This window comes from Anarrhichthys ocellatus, unplaced genomic scaffold, assembly GCF_004355925.1.
Source record: "Anarrhichthys ocellatus isolate YVR2014 unplaced genomic scaffold, GSC_Weel_1.0 scaffold93, whole genome shotgun sequence".
Taxonomy (NCBI): Eukaryota; Metazoa; Chordata; class Actinopteri; order Perciformes; family Anarhichadidae; genus Anarrhichthys; species Anarrhichthys ocellatus.
In genome coordinates, this window is record NW_022280123.1 from 111,467 (window position 1) to 138,808 (window position 27,342).

The following is a 27,342-nucleotide window of genomic DNA, read 5'->3' on the forward strand; positions in this document are numbered from 1 at the left end:
TGTGTGTGTGTGTGTGTGTGTGTGTGTGTGTGTGTGTGTGTGTGTGTGTCCTTCAGAGGCTCTGCAGAAAGAGAAAGCTGACAGGGAGGAGCAGTTGCTGCAGGAGCTGGATGAGGAGAAGTATGACGCTCTGTCAGGGGAGGAGAAGGAGCGTATTTACCAGCGACTAAGAGAGAAGCACAGACAGCAGAAACTCAGGTACTGACTGGAGAGTGGCCCAACACATCTGAACCTAAAACCATTTTTTTTCTGAGGTTTGCTAATACCAGTGTTTTAAATCGGTTTCATCCCTTTCTCCCAACCGGACAAACTTGTCGCAATTTCGTCATCTTCACATTTCAAATGATTATGAATGCAACCCTGATGCAGAAGGAACAACAAAAAGAGATGATCAAAGAAACAACACAGTAGTTATGTAGGAATAAACTATACAGGAAAACGTATACAGGAAAATAAAGATATGATCAAATAGATATCAGATGTGTCCGCATACCTGGATGAAATCCTCAGTTAACGCTCCAGTTTTTCATGTTGTGTGCATGACTGTACTTGTTTGAGATTGCCTCTACAGATTAGTTTTTTAGTTTTTGTTCACAATAATGAATCAAACTGTTGAGGCTCTGAGTAGACGCAGCTTTCACCAAAAAATTGGTGATTTTCTAAACCAAACAAAAATAAACGTGTGAATGTGTGTGTGCGCCTGTGTATAAAGGGAGCTCGAGCATAAAGCGAAAGAGGAGGAAGAAAAGAGGCTCCAGGAGGAGATGAAAAGGTTGAGGGAAGAAGAGTTGAAGAAGAAGAACAGAAAGGGCGGAAAGAGGGATTCTAAACAATTGTCGAAGAAGAAGATCTTGCTGGAGGGGAAGCAGGTCTGTATACAGAATGTATTCCATACCAACACTCTTTAATGAACAAAATCCTGTGTGAATAACAATAATGGTGGTGATCATGAAACTCATTGGTTTGCTTTCCTCTGCAGTCAGCAGATCCATCGAATTTGCGGCGGATGTCTTCCTGTCACAACTCTAAAGAGTCACTCGTGGACGCCAGAGAGCAGCATAATTCAAATGAAGGTGCAAGCAGGGGCAAAGAATCTGCCTTTTGTTTAATGCTGGACACAAAACATTCTCCAATATCTTGGCACCAGAACAATGTGAATGATATCAAGCAAATAGTAGTATATAGACTGTAATCTGATTGGTTAGTTGCTGACATATGGTCCTCTCTGCTGCTACAGTGCATCACAGCAAAGAGGCGGATGATTTGCAAAAGCAGACGGAAGAAACCAAAGTTGTACTTGCAGAGTCTCCTCAACCCTCAGACCAGCTGGAGAGAGAAAGGGTAGGTTTACACTACAAATACACTGTATGGTATTATAGGTACTGATACTTACATGTACCTACAAGGGAACAATACGTGAAACTAGGGAATAACGGGTAAAAATGTGAGATCTTTTGAAGGTATTTTATAATGAACTTTGTTTTTAACTACTGGCTACTTGTTCTAATATTACTGGGTAGAGTATGGCCTACTGAGCCACACAACTGTAAACTTTGGGGGAAGATGGAGTAATGACTTCTGTAGGGCTTTATAAATCTGCTGTGAGTCATTTTTAAAATTGCCAACACTACTTGAATATGCTGACGATAACAAAAAGAGGATAGGCCAAATAACAACTGGGTCCATTTGTGTTTTTACCGTGGAACAAACAGAAGTCCAGGGAAAAGAGTGTTGTCAGGAACCTACTGCAGAGGCATAGCCTAAATGCTTGCTACCGTTTATGTTGCAAAGTAGTTATGATTACTGTACGGAGTACAACATTGTCCTTATAGGCCTTAAGAAGCCTGAGGTGTTACAGTTGTATATGGAACTGTTGTTCATGTTGTCATAGAGTACAGTAAGTAGTTTCTACGATAAATACAGCTGGACTGAGAACCAGGAGTGGCAATCTAACGGCCAAGGCAGTTGTAGGGCACTCTCAAGGATAGTCACCCTCATGCATCCGACGTCTTGTTGTCTTGTTCCTACATGAATTTTTAAAAAATGTAATCGTTATCAATGTTTGTCTTCAATCTCACTATGGACCCATCTACAGCAGGAATGATTGATATTCAATCACAAACTTTGCAATCATAACTGACTTGAAGTATGTTTTGTGATCGGATCTCAAGAGTATAGAAAGTGCAGAGATGAAGAGGCTGAGAGAAGAAAAAGAGTTGAAGAAGAGTAAAATGGGAGGAGAGAGAGATAATACAGAAGCTTTGGTGAAGAGGAGCCCGTCTGGTAGGAAGGAGGTCTGTACAAGCACCACGTTCACACACGCAAACAAACACGGACACTGTTTGCGGTGATTTCTAAAAAAATATTTTATTTTGTTTTTTCTACAGTCAACATCTGCACCGGATGTCGGTCGGGCGTCTTTCTGTGACAACTCAAAAAAATCACAACTGGGCGCAAAAGAGCAACATCATTTAAATGAAGGTGCCAGCAGATGTAAGGAATCCCAACATGATTTAATGCAGGACACAGAAACTGTCAGCAGATACTGTAAGAAGAGATGATATACACTGTTTAACCACGATGGCCGTTTCTCACAGTAGTTTGTTCTTGTGGTGCCCAAGATGACGTAATCGAATTGAATTGTTGAGTGATAACTGTTTCAGGGCTCGAAGAGATATATATTATAGAAAGAAAAGAAAAAATTCCACAGTAAACTAAGGAATCAGTGTCATTCTGATTCTGAAAACTAACAACATACCATTTACAAGATAAAAGTCATGATCAAAAAATGATTGTGTATTACTGTATGTATTATTGATGGTCCCGCTTTGCTAATACAGTGCATCAAAGCAAAGAGGCAGATCATTCACAGAAGAAGGCAGAAGAAGCCAAGGGATCAAAATCAGAGTCTCCTGTGGTGAGTTTATTCAGGAGCAAAGGCAGTGACCCGCTCACCACCACACAGCAATGCACTCCATCATAATATCAAATGAGAAGTTACCCATTTCATTACAAATGTGCTCTATTTAAATATGCTTTGTTAAGATAATCCTAGCCATGTATTCACAGAAATTCCAGCACAAATGGAGACAAATGGATACGTTACTTACTTTCTTTCATTTGTATTTGCACTCTTGCAGCTCTTGAAAGCTACAATTGTTCATACTGTCAAACTTTGCTCTGGATACTGGGGATATACACAACCATTCAGTGGCCTTTGACAACATTTAGAGTGAGATGATCACAACCTGTAATTGGTATCATAAAATAGGAATTTGCAGTAATAATGAGCTCATGTCATATATTCTGTTGCCTCTGCCACACCAGAAAAAAAACATTAAATGCTATTAAATGCTGATGACCGCTTTGTAATACCCTCCAGTGCATTGTGGATGAGCTGCAGTCTCAGTTCAGTGCGTATGAGCAGAGCCAGGGACAGGTGGAGCACATCTTGCAGCACTGGGACCGAGCCCGGGGCTTGTTGCTGGTCCCGTTCCCCGGTGAAGAGGATGCCCCAACAGAGAAGCAGGTGAGGTTGATGACCGTCAGTCGTGTTTTCTCTATAATTATGTTAAGACTGCCTGGAAAAATGAAGACAATGATGCTATTCTTCTTTATCCTCTCCTAAACTGCTGCCTGCCGTTCAACAAGCCTGCTGCATTTTAAATAACATTGGAACACTCCAACCTACAGTATATAGAGATCATCAGTGGGATTATAAAGATGCATACTGAACTGCCGCGCGTTCACAGCATTGCAACACGGCTTCACCTGGCACAAAGAAAATAAATCCAATATTGCAGCCTTACTCGGATTAATTAATAACTGTAATATAATTCCTGTTTTAGAAATTGTAATCCCTTACACTATTTTTTGCCAGGGAAAAGTAATGATATTACAGAATGCGTTACTGAGAAATGTGTTGCTGCAAAACATTGGTCATAACACACCAATGTGATACATCTTCACCCTGTGTGCACAGACCGCTGTTGTTAGCAAGAAGAGCAAGAGAGCCAGCAGCAAGGTCTGTTCTCCAATACCCAGTCAGATGGCAGACACGGTGCTTCCACGGGACATCATCCCTCATATTGTCCTGAATGTGACAGGGAAAGACTCTCCGAGTGCTGCAGAGCTGCTCAAAGGCAGCACCCTGCCTCCACTGGTCGAGGTACGGCGGATTTTTCTGTTTTTGTAGTAAATATAATTTTACTGTATACGTCTTCCGAAAATGTTTTCTATTTCTTGTTTTTTTTCATCGGTTTACCACCATTGCCTCATCTGTTTCCTTCTCTCCTCTGATCTGGTTAGGTGTTGGATGATTTGGGGTTGGGACCCAGCGGCCCACCCATCCCGCCTCCCACCACTTTCTCAATGGTTCCTTTCCCCAAAAACAGGGAGCAATCTGACCGTCAACTCACCTGTAGCTGTTTCACCTTCCTGGTTCCCTCAGGGCTGGACGAACAGGAAGATGTGCGAGTATCAGTTGTAAAGGTGATGGGTATTTCACACCAGATGAATATACACTAAAACACACAAGTGCAAAATTACCAGCGTGGAAGTGACAATTGTTTCCAAGAAGCAGCAGGATTTACAGGAAATGTGCTACCAATTTACTGTAAAAAGTGATGTCACCATCTAATATTGAGCGTGGTGTTTGTGTGTGCACATTAAAGAAAGAGGCAGCAGCAACAGTTCCCAAAGCTCGCAGCAAGAGCAGCATGAAGGAGGTTGCAGTTACAAAAAACAAGGTTAAAAAGAGCAGAGAGAGTCAGAAGAGCAGGAGACAAACTTCAGCCAAGACAAAGGCAAAGGACTCGGACCGGCCTCGCTCACCTCTGTTACACGGCGCCTCCTCGTCTGACTGCACTGAACAAGACCAACACCAAGAAAACTTAGAGCTGAAACGCAACCAGAGGCAAGGGAAAACACGCACAGACACACTCCACAACCACAAATAGTGTTTCATTCTTTGCTATGTTGCTGTTGTGTGTGTGTGTGTTTGTGTGTGTGTGTTTGTGTGCAGCCTGACAACATTTCGATGGGTTGTACCAGCCAACGGTGAGTTGGTTCTGAAGATCTGGTTCTACTCGGAGTCCCCTGGGAGGTTTGAGCAGACCTTCGGCTTTGAGCTCCTGGGGACCCGGAGACTCTACCAGCTCCTCTGCAGAGGAATCTGCACCTATCCCTCCATCTGCAAAGACTACATGTCAGTCAGCATTGTTTAATAACTTAATGCAGAAATATAAATGGTGAAGGAAGAGGGGATGTTACAGATACAAATAGACACTCCACAATAATTACATTTTGATATTTCACCCAATATTTCTAAATAAAGTAATGACGTCAGTGTTCTATCATAGACTGACGGTTACAAAATCAGTCAGAAATTTGAAATGAATTGCCTAAAAAATCTTAAAGCCCAAATGCATTGCACTGCACTGCTGAAATTCATGGGAATTGAAATGTAAAATTAGCACAATTGGAAGCTGAACTGCATTACCTAACAAACATCCTCTATTTCTTTCTTTTAAGAATAAAATATATATAAACATTTATAATTCTCTTTTAATGCATGAAGGTTTGACTACATGTGATTTCAGTTGGACTTAATGTTACCATTCATGCTTTCCTCAGGACTCTCTTTGCCCACAGTAAGAAGGCAGCACAAATGGAAGAAGGGCTCCAGAAGACTTACATGATCAAACCTGAATGCTTTGAGTTTGGACCGTTACTCTGTGGCAAGACCAGAGACAGGTGAGAGGCAGAGTGATGGCTGTGAATGTTGCAGAGTGTTCGTATCAGTCTTTGCCTTTTATATTTACAGATTCTCACGTGTCTGTGTCTGTGTAGATACAAGGAAAATAGGTACCCAGAGAACACGGAGCAACTAGTGATTCATAACAATTCAGGCCTGGAGGCTGAGGTCCAGTTCCATTTCCTGCATGATAGCCAGGCCACCACATATCTGCTGGAACCCCCAACCATGACTCTCAAACCTGACCAGAAACAGGTACCCTACAGATCTTACGGCACAGGGAAATACAAGATTTAGAATATTGTGGTGTCCATTGTAGTTGTATATGGATGCTTATAATATTATAACATGCGTTGGTAAATGTAAATATTCTTCTGTCCTGCTAGGAGTTGACAGTGTGGGCCTACCCAACAAAACTGGGACAAATGAACGACAGCGTTGTGTGCCAAATCAAGGACAATCCGGAGCTTGTCATCATCAACCTCTCCTGCTGGGGCGTTCGGCCGGAGCTGGAGCTGGACAGCAAGCATTTTCACTTTAAAAGGACTTTGCTGCACAGGTACCAAAAACATAGTATACCAATTCAGGGAAGAGAAATTCAAGAGTATCAAGTGATTTTCACGAAGCACAAGTGAACCCCCTCCAAAAAGGAAGCAGCGTGATAAAGTCAAAATCCTGTGCATCAATTACAGTAACAACAGCAATTATTTTCTGTCTGTGCCTTTGTCCTTTTTTCACGGTCAACCTTCCTTCTTCCTTCCTTCTCTCTAGGCGGGACACTTGCTGCGTGGCGCTGCACAATAAGACGGCTCTGCCGGTGTCTTGGAGACTTCAGGGTGTGGAGGAGTTGGGTGATGAGTTCAGTGTGCCACAGGATCAGGGCATCATCCCACCCAACTCCTCTTTCCCACTGTGCTTGTACTTCAGGGCCAGGAGGCCACTCCACATTAAGAAGATCTTGCGTCTGGAGGTGTAGTAAAACTATAAAAGTTCACATGCTGTAATATAGCAAACAGAGTCAATGCAGATATGTGTCAAACTAGGTATTTCACATATCAGTTTGTATGTATATACAGTACGTGCTCTGTGTTTTGTTTCAGGTATCCGATGTGGAGATGATTCTAGGCATCGTGAACACAGAAAACCTTCAGGTCACAGCAGAAGCCTATGACATAAATCTAGAGATTATACCAGGTAAGAACTGGTAGAGCTTACAAATACAAAAACATAACATTTCCGTCTCTACCTTTCTAAATCTATTGAGGCACATGTAATTCAGACTGATATTTGAATCCAGTGAGGTGACAGTGTTTACCATTGGGTTGCAATGATAATTCAAATGAAACACTCTTGTTTCTGTAGCAGATGGCCGTGTGGACTTTGGAACCATCAAAGTCTTTGAAAATGCCGAACTGTCTCTCAGGATGAAAAACCAAGGGAAATATGAAATAGCCTACAAGTGAGTTTGAACTGCTACTTTTTGACTTTTAAGGTATCAGAGTGAACTACCGTGGAACTAACAACGTTGTTTCACTTGCATTCTTCTCTTTCCACAAGGTTTACATTGCCGCAGACCGACCAAAACCTGGACTCCATTTTCAAGGTGTCCCCCATGAGTGGGACTGTAATGCCCCACGAGAAGCCCACAACAGTGCAAATACTCTGCAGGCCCAATAGAGAAGTCTTAATTAGAGAGCAACCTCTCCTGCTTTGCCAGGTCAGAGCCGTACAACGGTCTTAATGATTACAGTGGTGGAGGTTGAACTATATATTCATGGTCATTCATAGAAACAGTTTAGAGCTCACTCAAGTTAAGATGTCCTCTTCTGCAGGTGATTGAACCCAGCATTGGGAATGGAGGACAAACCGTAGGTACCATAGACATCAAGGTTTCACTCAAGTCTGTCTTCTCCAGGTTAAGGCTTGATTCATACTATCTCTTTTGTGTGATATGCATCAGTATTTAAGCAACAATATTACAATCAATTCAGATTGCCTCATCTCTCTTTGTTTTTTTACCATTTCACATTTGCACAAATTCTGAATTGCTGTGTGGTCCTTTAGGTACAAGATCACACCTGCATGTGACCTCAACTTTGGCCCACTGGTCTATGGCTGCAAGAAAAGCCAGAGCTTCACTATTGAGAACAACGGAGACTTTGAGACCTGTTTCACCATCCGCCGCATGATCACGGACCCTGCGCCACCGGGGAAGGCAGGGTAGGAGAACAGAACACACACACACAAAGTCATACACAAGGGCTGATACTTTTCTAAAACTGAGATGGAATGGAAGTCATTCAAAAAAAAAAAAATGCTTTAAAACCACAAATGAAGTTTTAAAGTAGTGGAAGTTTAAAAGTTGTTGATGACATACTGCACTTTCTAAACCATGTCTGCTGCCACAGGTGACACAATCCCATATTAAAATGTAATATACCGGAGATATTACGTTTCGATGAACCATCATTGTGTTGCCAATCCCTCCAAATGTTGTTGTTTTTTCACCTATTAGTGGGAATGTGCTGCTTTTATGATGATGAGCCCTGTGATGTAAAAGTAAAACAAATCAAAAACAACTACAATTGCCAATTCATGACTTGGGTTTATGTAATTCCAATTCAGTGGTGAGCAAGACCAGAGCCATTAGTGTGATGGTGGTGGCTTTACAGTAAAAACAACTTGCAGTACCTAACTGAAAACGAATGTGGCTTGTGTTCAAGATCACATCTCTCTGGTACTTTCAATTGTTTATTACATTCATTTTTTTAATAAAAAAAAAAAAAAAAAGGCTTGTGCATAAATTAAAGGTCTCAACTGCTGTTTGACGCGATGACAAGCTGAAGGTCTTAAAACTGTCATAGTCCTTCTCCAGAATCAGTTTGCTTCAAGATAAATTGTGGTTTGTGTCCCTGTGTGCTGGTCTCAGGAGTCCAGGTAGGAAGACGCCTCAAGAGAGCCAATCAGAGAGACCCGCTTCAGACGGTAGCAAACTGAAACGCGAGTCCGTCCAGAAAGACAAGAGTGTGTTAAAGGTGAGAGACTGCTGGTGGAGACGACAACAACGAGAGTGTCAGAGAGCCCATTTTACTCACAGAGGTAATCGTTGAAAAAGCACGACGTGCTCCAATTTTAATGATGTTTTGTATGAATCGATCAAACATGATGTTATCTTTGCTGATCCTACACATTTACGAAAGTATAGCAGACGTTTTTCACAGCAGCATTGTAACTTGTCAAACAGAGGTGTTACTTATTAATTGATGGCTTGATGGAACAAAGCCATTGTTAACTTTATTAGACCCACCTGTGCTTTTCCTAATATATAATGTGTCGTATATGTCTGCTGTGAAAAGTTCTAGGGTACGTTTCAAAACGATCAATAAAAAAGAGTGCTCTGATGCTCACGAGGCTGTCAAGGTTCTCACTAGCAAGGTTTATTCAGAAGATACAACAACAACGCTATCTTTAATGGAAAGAAAGAAAAGTATAAAAAACCTGCTCTTGAGATCCATGTCAAAATACCAGGAGAGCTTTTTGTCTTTTGTGTGTAAGACCTACGTTTTCATTTGCACAACGAAAATGAAGCCGATGAAAAAAGCATTCATGAAGAGACACCTTCCATCCAAGTTATTGATTGTGCTAGTTTCCCTCGCAGTGTTCTCATCTCACTGATCCTCCCACGTTTCTCTCCAGAATCGCCTCACCGCGGGGGTGTTCTCAGTGACTCCCTGCGTCCGGAGCTTGCCGCCAGGCTCCCAGCAGGTGGTGACAGTGGACTGTGTGGCTGAACAGCTGGGCAACTGTAACCAGGGTTTGCTCATTGATATCAGTGACCGTGATCCTTCAGACCAGCCTGATGGCATACCGTACAGACTGCTGGCTGAAGTCTGCAGGCCAGGTGAGAGCAGTGTGATCTTACTCTGTCTGACTTGATTAATTAACAAAACCTGACCAAAGTTGTGGGTCGCTTCCAAATATCTCACCTCCATGCTTGTCAGTTGTCAATAAATTTGGAACAAACGTCCACTCAAAGATGAACTTACTACATTTTTAGTAGTCATATGTAAAGGTCCCTGTGATCTCACGTCCGTCCCATTGTCATGATATCTCAAGAAACTCCTTGAGCGAATTTATTCAAATTTAGCACAACGTCCACTTAGACTTAAGGTTGAACTGATTAGAATTTGGTGGTCACCGTGACCTCTCAAAAAACATTTTTGGCCATAACTTAGGGATTCATATGCCAACTATGACAATTTCACACAAATGTCCAGTCGGATAAAATAATGAAGTGATCATTTTTGGACGGACATGGATGCAAACCTCAACAGACCTGGTTAGCGGAGGCATACAACCGCGAGGCAGTAATTGTAGTTTTCCTTCCCTTCTTTTTGTCTCCCAGGTATAGCGTCAGACATGTCATCCATCTTTGAGGAACACCATCTGTGCCACAACAGCAGTCAGCTCTCCTCTGAGCAGTTTTGCAATGCTGAACGCATTTATGTCCGGGACGAGAACAAGTTCATTTTCAACAAAATCCTGGTGGGGCGGACGGCCCAGGCCCGATTCAAACTCACCAACAACAGCAAGGTGCCCTGTGTGCTCAGCTTGGCCATCAAGTATGTTGGCGCTAAGGTAAGATGTGTAAAGGATACACGGATAAATGCGCACAGGAGAATTTCTGATTGTGGTACATGGTAGTTAGCATGTCAATACGGTGTTTCCTTACAGACGGGCCGTAGCGCGGAGGTTTTTGATTTGTCTGCTACAACACTGAGCATCCCCAGCAAGTCACACTTGTTCGCTGTGGTCACCTTCACACCTCAGGCGATTCAGCTCTACAGTGCTGTGTTTGAGGCCACATTGGAGATAATCAACAGGTATGAGTTCATGACTGCGTATGCTACATTACTGCTCTCTGTGCTGTCGATTGGTCCATTCATTTCCACTACTAATGTGAACGTGTTAACAGAATAGCATCATCTCTTGTCTTTCCTTGCTGACCACAGCCCACCTACTCTTCTCTCTGTCAAATCCAGAGCATCCACATTCAGGAGTGTTGTGGTTTTTTCCCCCCCGTTGATGATCAGCTTCTTTGACTTTGTGACTTGTGTTAAAACTCAATACCTGACGGCTGGCTCAGTAACTGTTATCTATCTGACTCGTGGTGAGACACCACAGGATCTCATTAGTAGGAACTCAGTAACGAACACCCACAGAACACAAGTTCACGCAGATTAATTTGCATCACAAAGTATACAAGTAAACCGAGCTGTCCGGAGTTAACTAACTTCACAATAGCACTGTACACTACTTTATACCCCCCCCCTTCAGAGATGTCCTCCTCCTGTGTCCAAACCCCCTGCCTCAGTGACGTGAATAACATATGACAATGATACAGGCCAATATCACAGTATGAAACATTTCAAATTATGGATATGATTGATTTGACACAAATGTATTTCAAGACACAAATAAATTTTACTCCCACAGGAGCAAGGTGCTGGAGTTCGACCTTATGGGAGAGGGCAATCTGCCCAATATATGTGTGGTGCGTCCAGCTCTGAGGAACAGCAGAGGATGCCCGATGCTGCAGTTCACACAAGTGTTGGTAGGGCGCAGACATACCCGGCCCCTGGTGCTGCTAAATGATGGCAATGTTCCAGCTCAGGTAAGAGGGGACATATTCCTTTATCCTTTTATTTATTATAGATTTACTACATTTCTTTTCGCAACATTACATATTTACCGACATCAACTATAAAAAAGAAATCAAATCACCTGTATTTACGACACATAATACAGTAGATATGCTACACAAAAAGGTGCTTTGTGGCTCTGTGTGTTGCGTAGGTCCAGATTGACATGCTGGATAAACATGGAGTGTTCACCCTCAAAGCTGCTCCTGGCAACACTTGCAGCTCCATCCACTCCACACAGATTGACTCAGGTACAACCTTAACCCGTAAAACTCCTCTTCACTTCAACAATTAGTAGTTAGCAATTTGCACAATGGAATTCATCAGGGATGACCCACGTCTTGACAACTCATGTGAAAGAGAAAGAGAAACAAGGGAAAGTCAATATATTGGGTTTTTTTTAAGCTAGGTTTAAATTGAGTTATGACTCCTTATAGCTTTCATCATCTATTATAAAACTAAATATTCCACTTTCACATTTGTTTAAAGCGTGCCAGGATGTTGCTCGCACATTGTTGGCTTGATCCATACACTGGATATCATAAATTGATAATAATTCATATTCAGCAGTCTTTGTTTTCTAATGTGATAAGCTAGCTAACGTTGTTAGCATCTTACCTTGGAGCAAACAAAGACGTTTTTGTTGATTTTTGATGGATTCAGCTGTGAGTGTACTCTTCCACACTGTTCAATCCGTATTCAACATCGCTTCTCCAGCGTTCTTGGCTTCAGGAAGGCGAAAAAATTAAACACTCTCCTCTGAATTTCGAGGATATCTGCTGTCGGACTCACAGCTTCCATACACAACTATGAAAGCTTGACAGGCTCCGGCACCTAGGAAGTTTGTGCAACTTGTGTCATTTGTCACAATTTGATGTTAATTTATCAACAAATATTTATTAAGAAATTACTCTAGAAATGTGTTTCTGGTTTCACTTGATATATACTGTGATAGTGGTGTTTTGCACTAAAGGTCAGTGTTTGAGCTCATCATAGGCTTCTCTCCTATGCTGGAGACAGCCTTCGCCATATTTCTTGTTGATGACACACTGCTCCTTCTTCCACAGAGCGTCAGTCGGTGCACCGAGCCATGGTGAGGCTGGACGTTAACGAGCAGGTGGAGCTTGAGGTCAGCTTCTGCTCTGACAAGCCCCTGAGTGTCGAGGCCAAGATGTCCCTGCAGGTGGAGGACAACCAGTATGGCAAAACCACAATACAAGTGACCGGAGAAGCTTACCAAGGAATCGTCTCTCTTGACAACATCAGGCGGTCGTTGCAGGAAATAGATCAGGAAGATGAAGAGGGAGGTAAGAGAAGACAGGAGGGCAGGAGGCCTGTCATGTGATAAGAATGGAGAGGGTGAGGTGTGACGTAGGTTCAATAATCAACCAGAGTGGCAGTCGTTAGCTGATTCTGAACAGAGAAATGCCGTAAGTGTTGTGAGTTATTAATATGTATGCTTATCCAGGAATGTTTCTACAAAGTCTATTTCTCTCTGACAGGTAATTATGAGGTGCTGAATTTTGGGGACTGCCATGTAGATTGTCCCTATCAAGAGAGTTTCACCATGACCAACCACAGCAGCAGCCAGGCAGTGAGGTTTGAGTGGCCTCCTGTCGGATCCCATGTCTTCTTTTCACCACAGGTAAAGCATTGAAGGAATACAGGTGTGGCTGTAGAACAGGTGTGAGGTTTAAAAAATAATAATGTTTTAATGAAAGGGACTCTAAAACACTGCTCTCTTTTTGCCATTTGCTTAATATAATACTTGGCTGCACGTTATCAAAAATAACCTTTTTCTTACAGGTGGGGCACCTTCATGCTGGTTGTTCCAAGGAAGTGACTGTCACCTTTAGCTCCAATCAGCCAGTAACTCTTACCAGCCAGCCAATAAGATGCAAAGTTAGTCAGGTGGAGTTCCAGCAGCCGCTGGAGCAGGTGGCCGACTGGGACGACGGACAGAGGACGGTGCAGTGGCTGAGTTCTTCCAAGCAGGCCTCAGGAGCACCACAGCAGCCCGTGAAGAATAAGGTAAACATGACGACTGTGAAAGAGATGCTGAAGAGAGAGTCACGAGTTCACAATGATTGTTGAGCGCACATGTTTTGCACGCAGGTGATAAAGACGGATCCTGAGCCCTGCTGCTCTGTTGTTGAGGGCTCCCAGTGGGAGATGGAATTGCGAATCAGCGCAGTTTGTGACTACGTGAAGTTCAGCTGCAACACTGACACCATCCACTTCAAAGACACCATGCTTTACCAAACCAGGCTCCACCAGTAAGTCAGCCTCCACGTATATATGCTGTTCCATAAAACCAACATTTACTATCAGCTAGCCAGCGATACCCCGAAAAGATTTTTCTATTTATTAACTATACAAATATATATTGTTCCAGCAACCCTGAAGGGTCAGATACTTAAAATGATACTCGTGTGTGTGTGTGTGTGTGTGTGTGTGTGTGTGTGTGTGTGTGTGTGCAGACTGCAGATCGTGAATCATGGCACTGTCAAACTGGAATACTCCTGGCAAGTCCTCATGGATCCAAGGAACAACATAGTAAACCATGACCAAGGAGGTATTACTGCACAGTAATATTATTATGAATCATAAGGTCAACTTGTCCTTGATTATCAGCTAATTCAATATAGAATATATTAAATATATTACACTTTAATGCTTTTGAGAAAGGGGGTTGAAACTGTGTGTAAATGTGAACATGTATTCGCCATGACAGAAGGGACACTCACCCCTCGACCAGGCAGCAGGTCAGGAGCCGTGTCTACCGGAGCCCGCCCCGCCAGCGCTCTGGCCAGCGTGATATCTCTTCTGACGGGGAATCCAGAGCTTCTGCCCATCAGCATCGAGCCCAGCATAGGGGCCTTAGTGCCCGGTTCCACTCAGTACTTCAGCATCCGCTTTTCACCTGTGGAAGTGGCCCAGTTTCAGGGCAGGCTGGTCAGCAGGTACAGTAAATCGAAAAAACAAACAAAGAATAGACAAGTTATATAACAGTGAAGCCAAACCGAAAGGCGCCTCAGTTAAAAGAGGAGGAGGGGATCTGATGTTGTCCCATGATTGGATCCCAGCCCGATTACTTTTCCACGCTGCGCCAAAGGTTAAAAGTTGGCCACACCTCAAGACCTGAGCTCTGTGTCATGATAAATGACATCACCCTCTTTGATATAACCCCTGGACGTGGAGAAGGACAGTATGACTGTGAGGACGTGAATGGATGTCTTCACAATAAATAGTAACAGACTTTGTTGATTTCTTTTCTGTCTGCATGTGTATACCTTTTCTTTCAGTGTCCCCAACTTGCAGGATGGAGATCAGGCTCCCTGTGTCTCGGTGTGTGGCCGCAGCCTGTTGCCCCACTGCCACTTTCACCTGGAGGACTCAGACTATATCAGTGGGAAACACCGTAACCCTGATTTCAGGGGCCATCTGGACCCTAACACCAGGGTCATAGAGTTTAACTCTGTTGACTTCTCTGTGCCATCAACAAGGTAAAAAAAGAGAGAGAGAGAGAGAGAGAGAGAGAGAGAGAGATGAGAGTGTTTCCGCTCCGTCACTCTAATCCCTGACACTTTGTATATATACGTGTGTCTTCTCGCTTTACACCACAGATGTTTTAGTGTGGTGAACCCAACCAGTAAACCCTACTCCTTCAAGTGGAGGTGTGAAGACACATGTGGCGGCCCATTCTGCTGCCTCACCCCATGTGGCACCATCTTGCCTGGGAAGAAGGTGGAAGTAAGGATGGAAACACACACACACACACAGTCAAAATGGTGGTGTAAAATACCACCACCCCATGTAACATTTGTCCTCCAGTTTCCTTCACAGGATATCATCTAATTATTTCCTTCATGTCATTGCACATCGGTCAATCTCCATCTCTCCCCTCATTTGAGATATTTGATCTCATTATTGTTTCAGCATCACTGTCTCCCCATGTCCCACTTCATCGCAACAAATCTAACCCGATCCCATTCCCTCCATTTAATCTAATACCTTTTTAATTGTATCTCCTCCAATCCATTTCCAGCTCAACTCATTTGATCTAATCAGTTCTAGTTTGCTTGTCACTCTTCTCTCTCATCCTTCCACGTCTTTATTCCTCTCGCCCTTATGTTTTTTCCCATACATTTGTTCGTGTCCTCTCTTTTTTTTTATTGTTTGCCATTTGTAATCCTCTGCTGTGTGTGTGTGTGTGTGTGTGTGTGTGTGTGTGTGTGTGTGTGTGTGCGTGTGTGTGTGTGTGTGCGCAGGTGTGTTTTGAATATGTAGCTGAGCAGTTTGAAGCGGTGGAGTCGTTCTGGAGCTTTACGATTGAGGCTCTGTCACTGTCTGTCCCCTTCCTGTGCGTGGGCACCACTAAAGAACCCCTCGTCTACCTCGACAGACCTCACATTGACTTTGGAGAACTGCTTGTTGGTGTGTAACATACATAGATACACAGACACACACATGCTCACTGTACATGCATTTACACTGGGACATGATCACACATCTCTTTCAAGTCACACCACAAATTAAACCCAAAGCAATGCTTTTTGTTCTTTGAGTATGTTCCTCTGTTTCTCCTGCAATGTGCATGAAGTTTAGTGTTCAAGTGCATACGTATATAGATATATATAGATATGTAAAGTTCACTGTCAAAGTTACCTGCAGAAAACTATCCGCACACGCTCAAGCCTGACGAAGATACTGTGTGTGTGTGTGCGTGTGTGTGTGTGTGTGTGTGTGTGTGTGTGTGTGTGTGTGTGTGTGCCTGCACAGGTCGTAAAGTGGAACAGACAGTGGATCTGGTGAACGGGGAGGAGAAGCTGTTCCACTTCTCTGTCTTGCAGTCATCTCTTCTTTCTGATGACCAGCAGTCCAGCCTCATTTTGCAGCCTGTGACCGGCACAGTGGCCGCCAGAGACAGGTTAATGTCACGACAACATACACTAAATACCACTCAACGTAACGACTTTCCTTTCACAATGCTCTATATTATTTATGAGGTTTAGAAATGTATCCGTGTCCGTTATTTTGAAAACACAATCACTGACTTGGTGTATTGAGTGCTGCAGGAATCAAAGTCCCAAAACCCAGACATGAGTCAGCGTTTCTGCACTTCCGGTTCCCTCGTCTCGAAGTCAGTTTGTTGGGTTTTTTTAATGGGTTTTTGGTTAGATGCCTGAAATAAGGTCTGTGGTTAACACAAGCTTAATTAAACGTTTTGTTCTACAGCCTAAAATACATCAGCAGATATTCCTCTCGTGCATTTTGAAGCTTTCAATTGTCTTTAAAACAGCTTTGAAAGAAAGTTGCTAAATGACATTACAAAATGTTCGTGTATACGCGTGCTCATGTGGTGCAGTCCGTTTATAGCCTTATAACGTTAGTTTTTTATTTCTGCTGATTGCCTTCAAGCTTCAAACATCATAAAAGTGGTGTTCATTTGTGACGATCATCTTGCTGAACCAAACGTGTAGGTATCGTAAACATTTGTTTGACACAAAGTTTATTTTCGGCAATTGTTGGCCTACAAAACTCCGTCATCCCCGCCGCACTCGTTTGTGCATCTGGCATGAGGGGATTAACGTGTCAAATATCAAAGCTTTGTGAGGAAGTTGCACGTTGCTTCACTACTAATTCAATTTGTTACAACCCATCTATCACAGCAAACTGCTGGAAGTCATCGAGAGCAATGAAACTGTCAATTGTTGTGAACTCTTTGTTGCAGGTTGCCGCTGTCGGTGTCCTTCACGCCCTGCCGGGGGGGCTATGTGAGCTTCAGATTGGCTCTGAGGGTGAAGAGGAAATCAGAGCCACTCGCGCTCACAGTTAAAGCCGACTGTTTCAGCATGAGCACCTCCGTTCAACTTGAGAAGCCAGAAGGAGGCCTCAGAGACATCAGCCCCAACCGCAAAGACACTCTGGACTTCGGGAAGGTCAGCTCACTTTCACAGACACAAATACTCAGATGCACAAAGCTGAAACGTGACAGTCATCTACCTGTATGTGCACTATATGCAGGTGGGGATTTCAGAGCAATCCGCCTTTAATTTCCTGGTGTCCAATCTGGCGAGATTCCGATCAGAAGTCAACTTTGACCTAACGGGTCCCAGTGAGCTGCTGCAACACTTGCAAACCAAGCCACAAAACGGCACTATTGAGGTTGGGAAGCAGCTGCGATCTTTGCTCTTCTTTTGTCCAAGGAGCATTTGCAACCTGCGGGACGTCCGACTGAGTATCAAGGTGAGATGCTGATCTCCTGTCAGGGTTTTTAGAGAGGTATGAGGCTGGTTAGGCCTCATTCTGCACTGACAAGAAAAAAAAAAGTTGTATAGCTATAAATAATCTTTAAGCATTGATAAATACTTAATCTGTGTTATTTTTTCCACATTCTGTTAAGTGTGGTGAAAACGCCGTAGTGAGTCACTGTAAAACTGATATTCTACTCAAATTTTGTTTTTATTGATCTTCTTGTATTGTATTTTATTCTTTGAGACAAATACTACGATTACTGCCAAATTCAGACTTCAGATTCTACTAGACTTTATCTGCATTGTTCATAGGCTTTAAAAGCAAGTCAACAACGACGCCTTTTAATGAAATATAAATGGTGGAATAGATATCCGCAGACTTAAATCTTATCCTGCATTTACCAATGAAATATAAATTAAATTATTTTAATGTCACACCATGAAATTGTTCAATTTGGTGGAAGCTGTGTTTAAACCGATGTTAAAACGTAACTTCCTGTCTTGATTCTGTCAACAACACTCCTGTATTCCTCTCTCTTGTTTCATCTTGTCAGGTGAAGCACGGGCCGACATTTACATTTGCTATCAAAGGCAGAGCTGTAGCACCTAGCCTTGAATTCTCCTTCACCAAGCACAACTTTGGCAAGTGCTTCGTGTACAGTCCGGGCATGGGGCCGGCCTCCCGGACTCTCTTGATCAGCAATAAAGGCGAGAGAGACATCAGGTAGTTGTGTGTGTCTGTTTTTCTCCACGCGTCAGGTAAAGGTGTCTACTCAGAAAGTTTCCAGAGTTAAAATGCACAGATTTGCTCTACCTCCCCCTCCTCAGTGTTGAGTCCCAGTTCAGAAACACCTCTTACCTAGAGATGGACTTCCAACCAGGTATTTTGTCCCCTGGCGCTGTGATGGAGGCACCAGTCAACTTCTATCCTCGTGAGGCATCCCGCTACCATGAAAGACTCACCTTTGTCTTAAACAGCTGTGTCACGAAACACGTCGACATACTGGGCCAAGGCATCGAGATGAAGGTGAGAAGGAAGAATGCGTCAATGTATTACTAAAATGACCGTGTTGACGCGTTGCTTTGTAACTTTTGCTGAGCAGCGGCAACAGGAAGCAAGTTGTATGCTCTTCTGAGCAGTGAAGTGTACCACACTATTCTAACGGGATGGAGACACTGTGTAAAGGGGAACAGACTGGGACAGAGATGAAACATGTCCTCAAGTGATGTCAAAAGACTTCACTTTGCTGTTCAACATCCCTTCTTGTGCATTACGCTGATCACATCACTGCGACGGAAAGCATCTGATCCCACAACAGTTGTGTGCTAGAATGTAGTAGCAGTTAGCGATACCGAAGCCCACTGACTGAGTGACTAGCAACAGAGAAGGGTCTCTCTTTGGCAGGTAGGACAGCTGAGGCCATGAGTCACCCAGCATGTGTCCCACCAATACTACCGTCCACATCATCTTCACATGCCCCGGAAAATACAGTCCGAGGGCTGCTAGTATGTAAGCTAGCTCTGTTAATAACTTACACATTGGCAAGCTAACAAGCCACGGTAAATCACGAGGGGCAGATAAAACGATATCAACTAAACTATATCATTATTTTAATTCTGATCCATTTGATCTATTTTTCCTGAATATGTATCATTCCGTCCTAGCTGGAGGTGGAGAATCCCAAGCAGCGGAAAGTGAAGCTGGGATCTCTGGTGTTGGGTCAGAAGGTGAAAAAACAAGTGGTTCTGGTCAATCGCAGCCCTTTAGACCTCTCCTTTACTCTGCTGCTTAACACCAACACACCTCTGGATCCAAGGGTAGGGAACACACACACACACACACACACATACACACACACACTGATAAAGAGTAGTCCACGCAAGCAAAACTTAATATTCTCCTCCTCCTCCTCCTCTTACAGGATCTGTCATTCAGTCCAGCAGGTGAGCTGAACCTGAAAGCCAGTGTTGGTTCGTGTAATGTTGAGATCCAGTTCTCACCTCGTCAGCACACGCCTCCCTTCACCGCTGAGCTGCAGGCGGAGTTTGCGGGCTTGTTACACCCCCTGCTGACCATCCAAGGCTGCTGCCGGGTAAGGCTGTGAAGTAAATCTCCTGTTATTTTAAAAGGGCATCGTTTGCAAAACGCTTGATGTATTTGCGTGCCTTGACAAGCAGGGAATTCTATTCTAAAGTGCTTTAAGTTAACGGGTGTAACTGTTCTCAGAATTATCTTCACACAAATTCCACAGATGTCCATTGAAAACAATGTGTGAACTGTATTTGTTTAGAAACACATAAACAAGAAATTTTAAAGTTTGTCGCATTAACTCCATACTGTAATTTAGATGAAGTCATGTTAACCACTAGTTCTGATTTTACCTGTCAGGGTGTGGAGGTCCAGCTGGACCAGGATCACCTAGCCTTTGGAGCTGTTGTCCAGCGCTGCCAAGCCAGGAAGAGGATTGTCATGATGAACGCTGGGGACATTGGTGCCAGGTGAGGTTAAATATACAGTATATATGATCTAATTTCAGTAAGATAAAAACCTCATACAGACTAATTGCAGAAGAAGCACTGACAAACTTTGTAGAGTTACTCCTTTTTATTAGAGTCTACAAATTGTTGCGTAATCCAACAAAAGACTTTCTTTAACTTGCTATGAAAACATTCACTTTGTAGTAGTCTGCTTTTGGGACTCATGACTTATTCTGATTGGATCTATATCCTGTTGATTGCTTTTTATCCGTCTAACCAGGTTCCAGTGGAAAACAGGGAATTTTCCTCCAGAGTTGTCCATCACACCAGCTAAAGGCTATATCTGTCCCGGCATGGAGGTTCCTTTCGAAGTGACTTTTTCCCCGGTGGAACTGATTAACGACAAAAGATACGAGAACCTGTCTTGCTGTGTGGAGGGCTCCCCCTCACCCGTTACCCTCACTGTAACAGGCTCCTGCATTGTAGCCTCCACTAGCAAAGAGGTTTGATTGATGCACTTTTATACACAGTGTTGAATAGTGACATTCGATCAGCCTAATGTGCTCTGGCAGCTACAAGTCAAAACAAGGCGACAAACGTATTCCCTATTGAGAACAGACATCATCTGACTGAGTAATATGTTTCTATTTTAGTATGATCACCTTTTAAAGTAAAGAAATATATATTAAAGTTGCTGTGAGGAACTTTGAACTTGTTATGAAACAGTCTCAGTTTAATACTGATGCCTCAGGGAACCAGGACTGCGCGTAGCAGACTGTCAGACCCTGCTGCAGTAAAATGTTTTCCAAAGTGACTCTGGTACTCAGAGACACTACCGCTTTTGTCCGCAGGATCTGTCATAATCAATACAAAATGAAAGTTCCTCATGGTAGCTTGAACTTTACTCCAATCATCATATACACACACAGGTACATACATGAAGTTTGCCCTCTGCATTTAAGCTTTGAATAGCTTTAAGTGATATCTATGAGCACATTGAGTCATGGAACTGCCTTTGTACTACATATTGCATAATTCGGAGTCTGACTGCTCGTCTCCAGATGGTGAACTTTGTTTGCCCAGTGCGTGGCTCTCACAGCCAGACTCTGCCCGTGTTCAACCCCACAAACCAGCACTGCAGCATCAGGCCTGTCGTAGAGGGAGAGCAGTGGAGCGCTGCGTCCTCTGTGATCCTTGAACCCCTCCAAAACAAGACATACAAGATCACCTACCGACCGCTGTCCATCACCGCTGATGGGAAGAAACACCTGGTAGAGGGGCACTAACGCTTAAACACGATCCGTTACTTATTTGTTTGCCTCTTTTGTGCATATTCAGTGCAGTGTAATGCATTATACGTGATAAAACAAAACAATGTAAGCAATGAAGTGTGACATCAACTTGTCATATCGCTCCTTTTTTCCTCAGGGATCGGTCTTCTTCTCCTTCCCTGATGGGACGGGCATGCTGTACTCCCTTCAAGGAACTGCTGAACCTCCAAAGGCAGAGGACAACATTGTGCATGAACTGCCGGCAAAGACTCACCACACAGAAATGCTCCCTGTGCACAACTGGCTCTCTAAGCAACAGCGGTAATGCACACACTATATAACCCTGAATATAATAATGCAATATGGGTTTCTTTGGTCATGAGTGTTTCCGTGTGCTCAGGTTTCGTGTGTTGATGGAGATCCTGAAACCAGACAAGCCAGATGCTACGGTGTCCCTGAAGGGTCTAGAATACATTGAGGTCTCCGCTTTGGCCCGACGAGACTACAAGATGTCTTTCTTTACATACAGAGAGGGGCATTACAACACCAAGGTTTGCTCACACACACATTTCTGTGACCAGATCTGAATATATTTCTCAGCCTTGTCCTCACGTCCCCCATTTAACCCTTCCCTTTAGGTGACGTTTCATAATGAGGGGTCCGGTGAGTACTTGTACTACCTTGTTACCTTCAAGGCCACATCTCCAGGAGTCCTGTCCACCATAGAGCTGGTGACCCCTGTCCGTCAGACGGCCTCGGCCACTGTGCAGGTGGAGAACCCCCTGACCACAGTTACCTGTCTGACCACTGAGTGTAAATGCCCTGAAATCAGTGCCCCACTTCTGCACACTGTGCCAGGACAGTCAAAGGTGAATACTGAGGACATATAATTCTGTACGGAAAAAACCAGCTGTGTGCACACACAATTCATACTCTCTCTCTCTCTCTCTCTCTCTGTGTGTGTGTGTGCGTGTGCGTGTCCTCGGTTCAGGGCTCTCTAAGCTTCGAGTACCAGCCCCTGCGTGCAGGCGAGTCCACAGCCCGGCTGACTCTGCACAGTAATGATCTGGGCTACTTCCACTACAATCTGCTTCTCACAGCTCTTCCCCCACCACCAGAGAAAACCGTCCACTTCAACACTTGTCTGGGCAGCAGCCATTCCGTTCTTGTTAAGTTTACCAACCACGCCCGCTTCAAAACTGAGTACTCAGGCAAGGTAAGAAAACAACAGACATGTGCCAATGACTTGAAACTTTCGGTGCACGCCATGTTCCTGTGATACTGAAATGTTCTGTCGACTCCTGCCTGTTCTCTGCTTTTGTAGCTTTGCACTTTACTCTTTCAAAGGGGCACTTCACCAGTTCTACACACGCACTTGTCACGAGGACTACTACTTAGGCTCTGAAGACAGTTGTATAATGTGTTGTGTGGGTCTGGAGGAGAAAAGAGCCCTGGTCCCTTTAAGGCTGTCATTGTGACACTAGCACCAAACCCTGGTAGTGAAAATTACACCTGATGTGTTGAATTAATTTGTTTCTAAAAGTGTTAAGTTGAAATTTGACTTTGCCTGATGACTAGACTTGAGTGGAGGCAAGCTCAGCCCAAAAATATGAACAAATAATGCATTTTGTAAAACTGAAATCAAGCAGTTATGTTTTTTATATTGCCGTATGAAGGTAAGTGACTGACTCAGGAGCCAGAAAGCTGAAACCATAGCCTGACAGTTTCAATCAAATAGCAACGTTACCACAGCGATTTATTTGTTGTCATGTGATCCCCTTGCTGCAGACTGATTGCCCGGAATTCACAGTGGACAAGGCCCTGCCCCAGGTGGGGTCAGAGGTCAGCATGGAGGTTTCTTTTGAACCTCATCAGCTGGGGAAAGTGAGGGGCCAGCTCAGCGTGTCCTCAGTGATCGGTGGCTATTACATCTTTCCCTTGCATGGGATCAGCCTCCCTCCCAAAGCCCAGGGCCCGTTTAGTGTCCGGACCGGTCACAGAGTTGCCATCCCCTTCAAGAATATATTCCTGCAGACCACCACTTTCTCTTTTCAGGTAAAGACGTGATAATGGCCGGATATTGACCAGGGAAATAACCAGATTGAAGAGCGGAATTCAATTCCAATACAACCACTGTGCACCACAATAAATCTGTTGAAATCCAATGACATCATTTTCCAGTTGGCAGTGAAGCATGAAGCAAGCAGCTTTAAATTTAGCCTGGAACAGTTACAGTAAAGAGAGTGCTGCCGTCTGGCTTTTACACTCTCCTGTTGAGACCTCGAGCTTCTACAAAATGCTTCAATTGAATTAATGTCTTTAACGTTTTAATATATCTGTGATTGATTTAGCATTGTTTACCCTGCTCCTAGGTGGACAACAATTGTTTTACAGTTAAAGAGGCGGACCCCATTCTCTCCAAAAAGACCCACAACATCCTGATATCCTTTGAGGCCCCTCCTGAAGGCTTCCCGGGGCCGTGGTTCGGCAAGCTGACCGTCTCCAGCCAGTGCTCCGAGGGCCACAGCAGACCTTGTTCTTGGGTCTATTACCTGAAAGGGCTACCGCTCTGAGAGAGAGAGATGTGTGACAAATAGATAAATAAATGCACAGGAAACGATCTTAACTCAAGCCTTCAGTGTGTAACTTACTTTTATGATGCTTCAGTTCAATGTGTTGACAAATGATTTATTCAATGCCTAAACTCAAATGCCGGTGTCAAAATAATAGCCAGAATTGCCCTGTGTATATTTATTTGCTTAGAATAATTAGTTTAGAATTAGTTTAGAATTAGTCACATTTGTGTTCGTAAATATTTGAAGAGTCAACTGAATAAAACCTGCAGAGGAAACCTGCCCGATGCCTGTCTTTGCACACTCGTGTCCACATGGGGGCAATCATGTCAAGAGAGCTCAACAATTCTAGCGCCTCAGTGATTGGATACAGAACACATAATTATTACTTATTTAATTTTTTTTTTTGCTCATCCTCACAACCTGCATGTTAAAGTGTCAACTTTCTACCTGGAGTTAATTTGTCCAAACCACACTGTTAGACAATCGGCACATTGCAGGCAATAGTTTACTCTGCTGAAAGGGCATGAGCTGGAGGAGACTCATTACCAAAGGTTAGATTTGACATTCTCACACACACACTCTCACCCACCCCCCCACACACACACTCACACACATATATACACCTAAACCTCTAATGAGGAGCTGGACTGACAGTTCAAGGGACACTCTTACTCCCAAGAGTAGAATCCTCTGATCCTCCCATTGGGACAAAGTGAGCCACACAGGACACACACACACACACACACACACTAAGAGGTCTCTAGCTTTAAAAGCAACATGGATGGGTGTTACTTGACTGCTCACCCAGACCGAACATTGAAAACAAACTTCACATATTTTTAGAACATTTTAGAAGAACAAAGTGTATATTCACTTTGTACTCTTTACCCAATAGAAATATAAAAATAATTTACAATATGACGTACAGTAAATACCCGTATGAGCATCAAAGTCACTATAAATTGTCAGAATTTTAAAAATATCAGTTCCATAAGAATATAATGACCATTTCTCGTCAGATTGATAATATTGGAGTTAAGTAGGAAATGCAGGATGGATGGGTGTGTTTTGGGGTAGGTGCTGTGATGTAACTGGTGAGCTTGGTGGGGGTGGGGGGGCGTCTCTCTCTCCCCCATAGAGCGCAGCATGAGCGCTCCGCAGCAAAAGGATGTGTGAGCAGGCAGCGCGCTACTGTAGGGACGGAGTCCACAAACTGCTGAACAAAGAACAAGCCAAACTTCGAGACCAGGAAACCCGCGAGCAGCCGAAACCCGTAGCCGGTCAGGACAGCGAGTCCGCGACGGCAGCGCAGTCCGGAAACAGCGGCGCCCAGCCCGGTGGAATCGACGGGCTCGTCCGCTGGATCGTCACCAAAATGAGCGACAAGAACATCTCCAGCCGGGAGTACGCCTCCAGCAAGGAGGACGTGGCCGTGGCTCAGGAGCAGTTCTTCGCCCCGGAGCCACGGAGAGGCATCTCTGTTATTTTGGATGTGAGTATAGCGGGAGGCTCCGCGGGGCTGCGGCGGTCAGCCTGAACGGGTCTGATGGGGAGGGTGTTGTGGGGACGAAGACGTCCAGCGAGCGGTGCGTACGGGACCGGTGCAGTGCGCACTTACGCACAGAAGCGGTCTCGCAATGTACCGTCGAGGGTTTGTAGCGCGAGCTTAAGCGGGGCAAGCAGGTGATTTGCCCTCTTAATTAACACTCTGGGAGGCACGTGTCCGTCGGCAATCAAGCCAGCTGTGTTCCCCCGGTGATCGGGCAGCGTCCGATCACTGTGCTTTCATATCTTTTCTCCTTGTCCAAAGAATGTTCCGTACAGTCGCTCGTTGACCGACACGCCCCTTCAGCTTCGCTCAAATTGTGCACTTATTTTCTACGCCGATGCAGAAGTCATCATTCAGATGAGTGCAGTAGATAGCGCTGCTTTTGGTGATGGTTTACTGCAAAAGAAAGTCCGACGCGCACCACCGCACCTCGCCGCTCAACACACCCAAAGTAAAGAAAAAAGTAGCATCACTGAATCTGTTTTATCACAACACTTTAATAATTAATGAAAACTTCTTACTATGATATTTGTATTGATCCAGTTGTTACAGAAACCCCGATTGAATTCCACGCAGAGGTCTGTGGATAGACCTGCACAAAGGTACAATTACGCAGCGCCATGTCGATTTGGGTCACCTCATCAATACCGTTGGGTTCTTTTTCTCCACCGCCCCACTAAATCTTCTCCCCGGAGATCAGCTGATGTCGCTTGTAATTCCTTTAACGGGGTAAGAAAACAAAAGTAGTTCACTTTCTGCAGACCCTGCCCACGACCCAAATAGACTAATAAGGAAAGGGCTACACGGGAAACCAATTATGATCGAGGCCAGAGGGCCAATGCATCCTAGTACCCTACTGGAGTCTGTGTGAGCGTGTAGAGGGGTTTATGGGGGGGGTAACCTAGTTTGCTTCTGATACTCCCTCCCTGAGGCAGATGCAGTGCAGCAGGGTTTCTTAAGCTTTGAGTCAGGACCCAAAATGGCTCTTTGACCTGTTTCTGATGTGTGACCCATGGAACAGCTGGTCTGTTTCTAATCACGTGGTCTTGACCACATCATCCATGTATGTGTGAAGTTTGGGTCACAGGCAGGAAATGCCTAAAAAAACAAAAAAAGTTGAATTTCCAACTTTAGGCACGGCTCAAAGACAAGCTGCGCTTTGCTTTTACATAAAAATCATATTTCAGTACAAGTGCAGGCCGCGCCTTCTGCCATTTTCTCTCCAGCACACTTTTTTTCTGCATTGTCTTGAACTTTGAAATTGAAATGACTTTTCCAATATTATTGACCCCAGCATTATTATCACGGTGATGGAGTCCGCACCAAAGGGATTGAGGGATCGCTGCAGGTGTGCGCGCGCGTGCGCGTGTGCCTCCAGCATTCTGCTCATTAGACCCTCCCCGCTTGCTTGTTTGTCATCGCTATCCTGCTCTCGTCTTCTCCTTCATCTTAACCCCCGATGCACCTTTCTTTCTTTCTATATACTTTAAACTCATTTCATCCCTCCTCCCCTCCCTTCCTTCCCTCCTCTTCCTTCCCTCCTCTTCCTCCTCTCCTCAACCAGGCCAAGAAAACATCCATTCTTAATAAGGTTAGGAGATGGATGCAACGATCTCCCTCACTCTCTCTGTCTGGTGTTCCTCTCTTGTTTTCTCTTTCTCTCTTTTGGCGTCTCTCATTTTCTTCTCACTCTGTATTGCTGTTACAACTCTCTCTCTCTCTCTCTCTCTCTCTCTCTCTCTCTCTCTCTCTCT

General features: G+C 44.1%; 2 protein-coding genes across 5 annotated transcripts in view; both read left to right on the top strand.

Annotated features, from left to right (window-relative positions):
• hydin (HYDIN axonemal central pair apparatus protein) overlaps positions 1-24,304 on the top strand; it is a 72,932-nt gene extending 48,628 nt beyond the window's left edge. For all 3 annotated transcript variants that reach the window (XM_031875659.1, XM_031875658.1, XM_031875660.1), the window contains exons 44-95: positions 57-198; positions 713-869; positions 980-1,073; positions 1,238-1,341; positions 2,172-2,294; positions 2,388-2,493; positions 2,841-2,917; positions 3,383-3,529; positions 3,983-4,168; positions 4,309-4,491; positions 4,674-4,915; positions 5,024-5,206; positions 5,635-5,754; positions 5,851-6,010; positions 6,142-6,314; positions 6,527-6,725; positions 6,856-6,949; positions 7,118-7,214; positions 7,313-7,472; positions 7,588-7,670; positions 7,820-7,975; positions 8,685-8,790; positions 9,452-9,656; positions 10,161-10,393; positions 10,490-10,638; positions 11,252-11,429; positions 11,612-11,708; positions 12,525-12,764; positions 12,960-13,102; positions 13,264-13,488; positions 13,573-13,733; positions 13,938-14,032; positions 14,192-14,420; positions 14,763-14,963; positions 15,084-15,210; positions 15,729-15,894; positions 16,240-16,387; positions 17,192-17,399; positions 17,485-17,706; positions 18,269-18,438; positions 18,543-18,741; positions 19,380-19,532; positions 19,637-19,807; positions 20,104-20,213; positions 20,473-20,695; positions 21,254-21,463; positions 21,621-21,784; positions 21,864-22,014; positions 22,102-22,332; positions 22,455-22,679; positions 23,252-23,518; positions 23,836-24,304. In XM_031875659.1, the coding sequence (XP_031731519.1) occupies positions 57-198; positions 713-869; positions 980-1,073; positions 1,238-1,341; positions 2,172-2,294; positions 2,388-2,493; positions 2,841-2,917; positions 3,383-3,529; positions 3,983-4,168; positions 4,309-4,491; positions 4,674-4,915; positions 5,024-5,206; positions 5,635-5,754; positions 5,851-6,010; positions 6,142-6,314; positions 6,527-6,725; positions 6,856-6,949; positions 7,118-7,214; positions 7,313-7,472; positions 7,588-7,670; positions 7,820-7,975; positions 8,685-8,790; positions 9,452-9,656; positions 10,161-10,393; positions 10,490-10,638; positions 11,252-11,429; positions 11,612-11,708; positions 12,525-12,764; positions 12,960-13,102; positions 13,264-13,488; positions 13,573-13,733; positions 13,938-14,032; positions 14,192-14,420; positions 14,763-14,963; positions 15,084-15,210; positions 15,729-15,894; positions 16,240-16,387; positions 17,192-17,399; positions 17,485-17,706; positions 18,269-18,438; positions 18,543-18,741; positions 19,380-19,532; positions 19,637-19,807; positions 20,104-20,213; positions 20,473-20,695; positions 21,254-21,463; positions 21,621-21,784; positions 21,864-22,014; positions 22,102-22,332; positions 22,455-22,679; positions 23,252-23,518; positions 23,836-24,036 (8,594 nt within the window). In that variant the 3' untranslated portion in view covers positions 24,037-24,304. The remainder of the gene's footprint in view (positions 1-56; positions 199-712; positions 870-979; positions 1,074-1,237; positions 1,342-2,171; positions 2,295-2,387; positions 2,494-2,840; positions 2,918-3,382; positions 3,530-3,982; positions 4,169-4,308; positions 4,492-4,673; positions 4,916-5,023; positions 5,207-5,634; positions 5,755-5,850; positions 6,011-6,141; positions 6,315-6,526; positions 6,726-6,855; positions 6,950-7,117; positions 7,215-7,312; positions 7,473-7,587; positions 7,671-7,819; positions 7,976-8,684; positions 8,791-9,451; positions 9,657-10,160; positions 10,394-10,489; positions 10,639-11,251; positions 11,430-11,611; positions 11,709-12,524; positions 12,765-12,959; positions 13,103-13,263; positions 13,489-13,572; positions 13,734-13,937; positions 14,033-14,191; positions 14,421-14,762; positions 14,964-15,083; positions 15,211-15,728; positions 15,895-16,239; positions 16,388-17,191; positions 17,400-17,484; positions 17,707-18,268; positions 18,439-18,542; positions 18,742-19,379; positions 19,533-19,636; positions 19,808-20,103; positions 20,214-20,472; positions 20,696-21,253; positions 21,464-21,620; positions 21,785-21,863; positions 22,015-22,101; positions 22,333-22,454; positions 22,680-23,251; positions 23,519-23,835) is intronic.
• Positions 24,305-25,156: 852 nt separating this feature from the next.
• The window catches only part of necab2 (N-terminal EF-hand calcium binding protein 2), a 111,664-nt gene continuing 109,478 nt past the window's right edge, over positions 25,157-27,342 (top strand). Inside the window, exon 1 of one of the 2 annotated variants that reach the window (XM_031875696.1) lies at positions 25,157-25,531. In XM_031875696.1, the coding sequence (XP_031731556.1) occupies positions 25,208-25,531 (324 nt within the window). In that variant the 5' untranslated portion in view covers positions 25,157-25,207. The remainder of the gene's footprint in view (positions 25,532-27,342) is intronic. The other variant, XM_031875694.1, reaches the window with a different exon arrangement.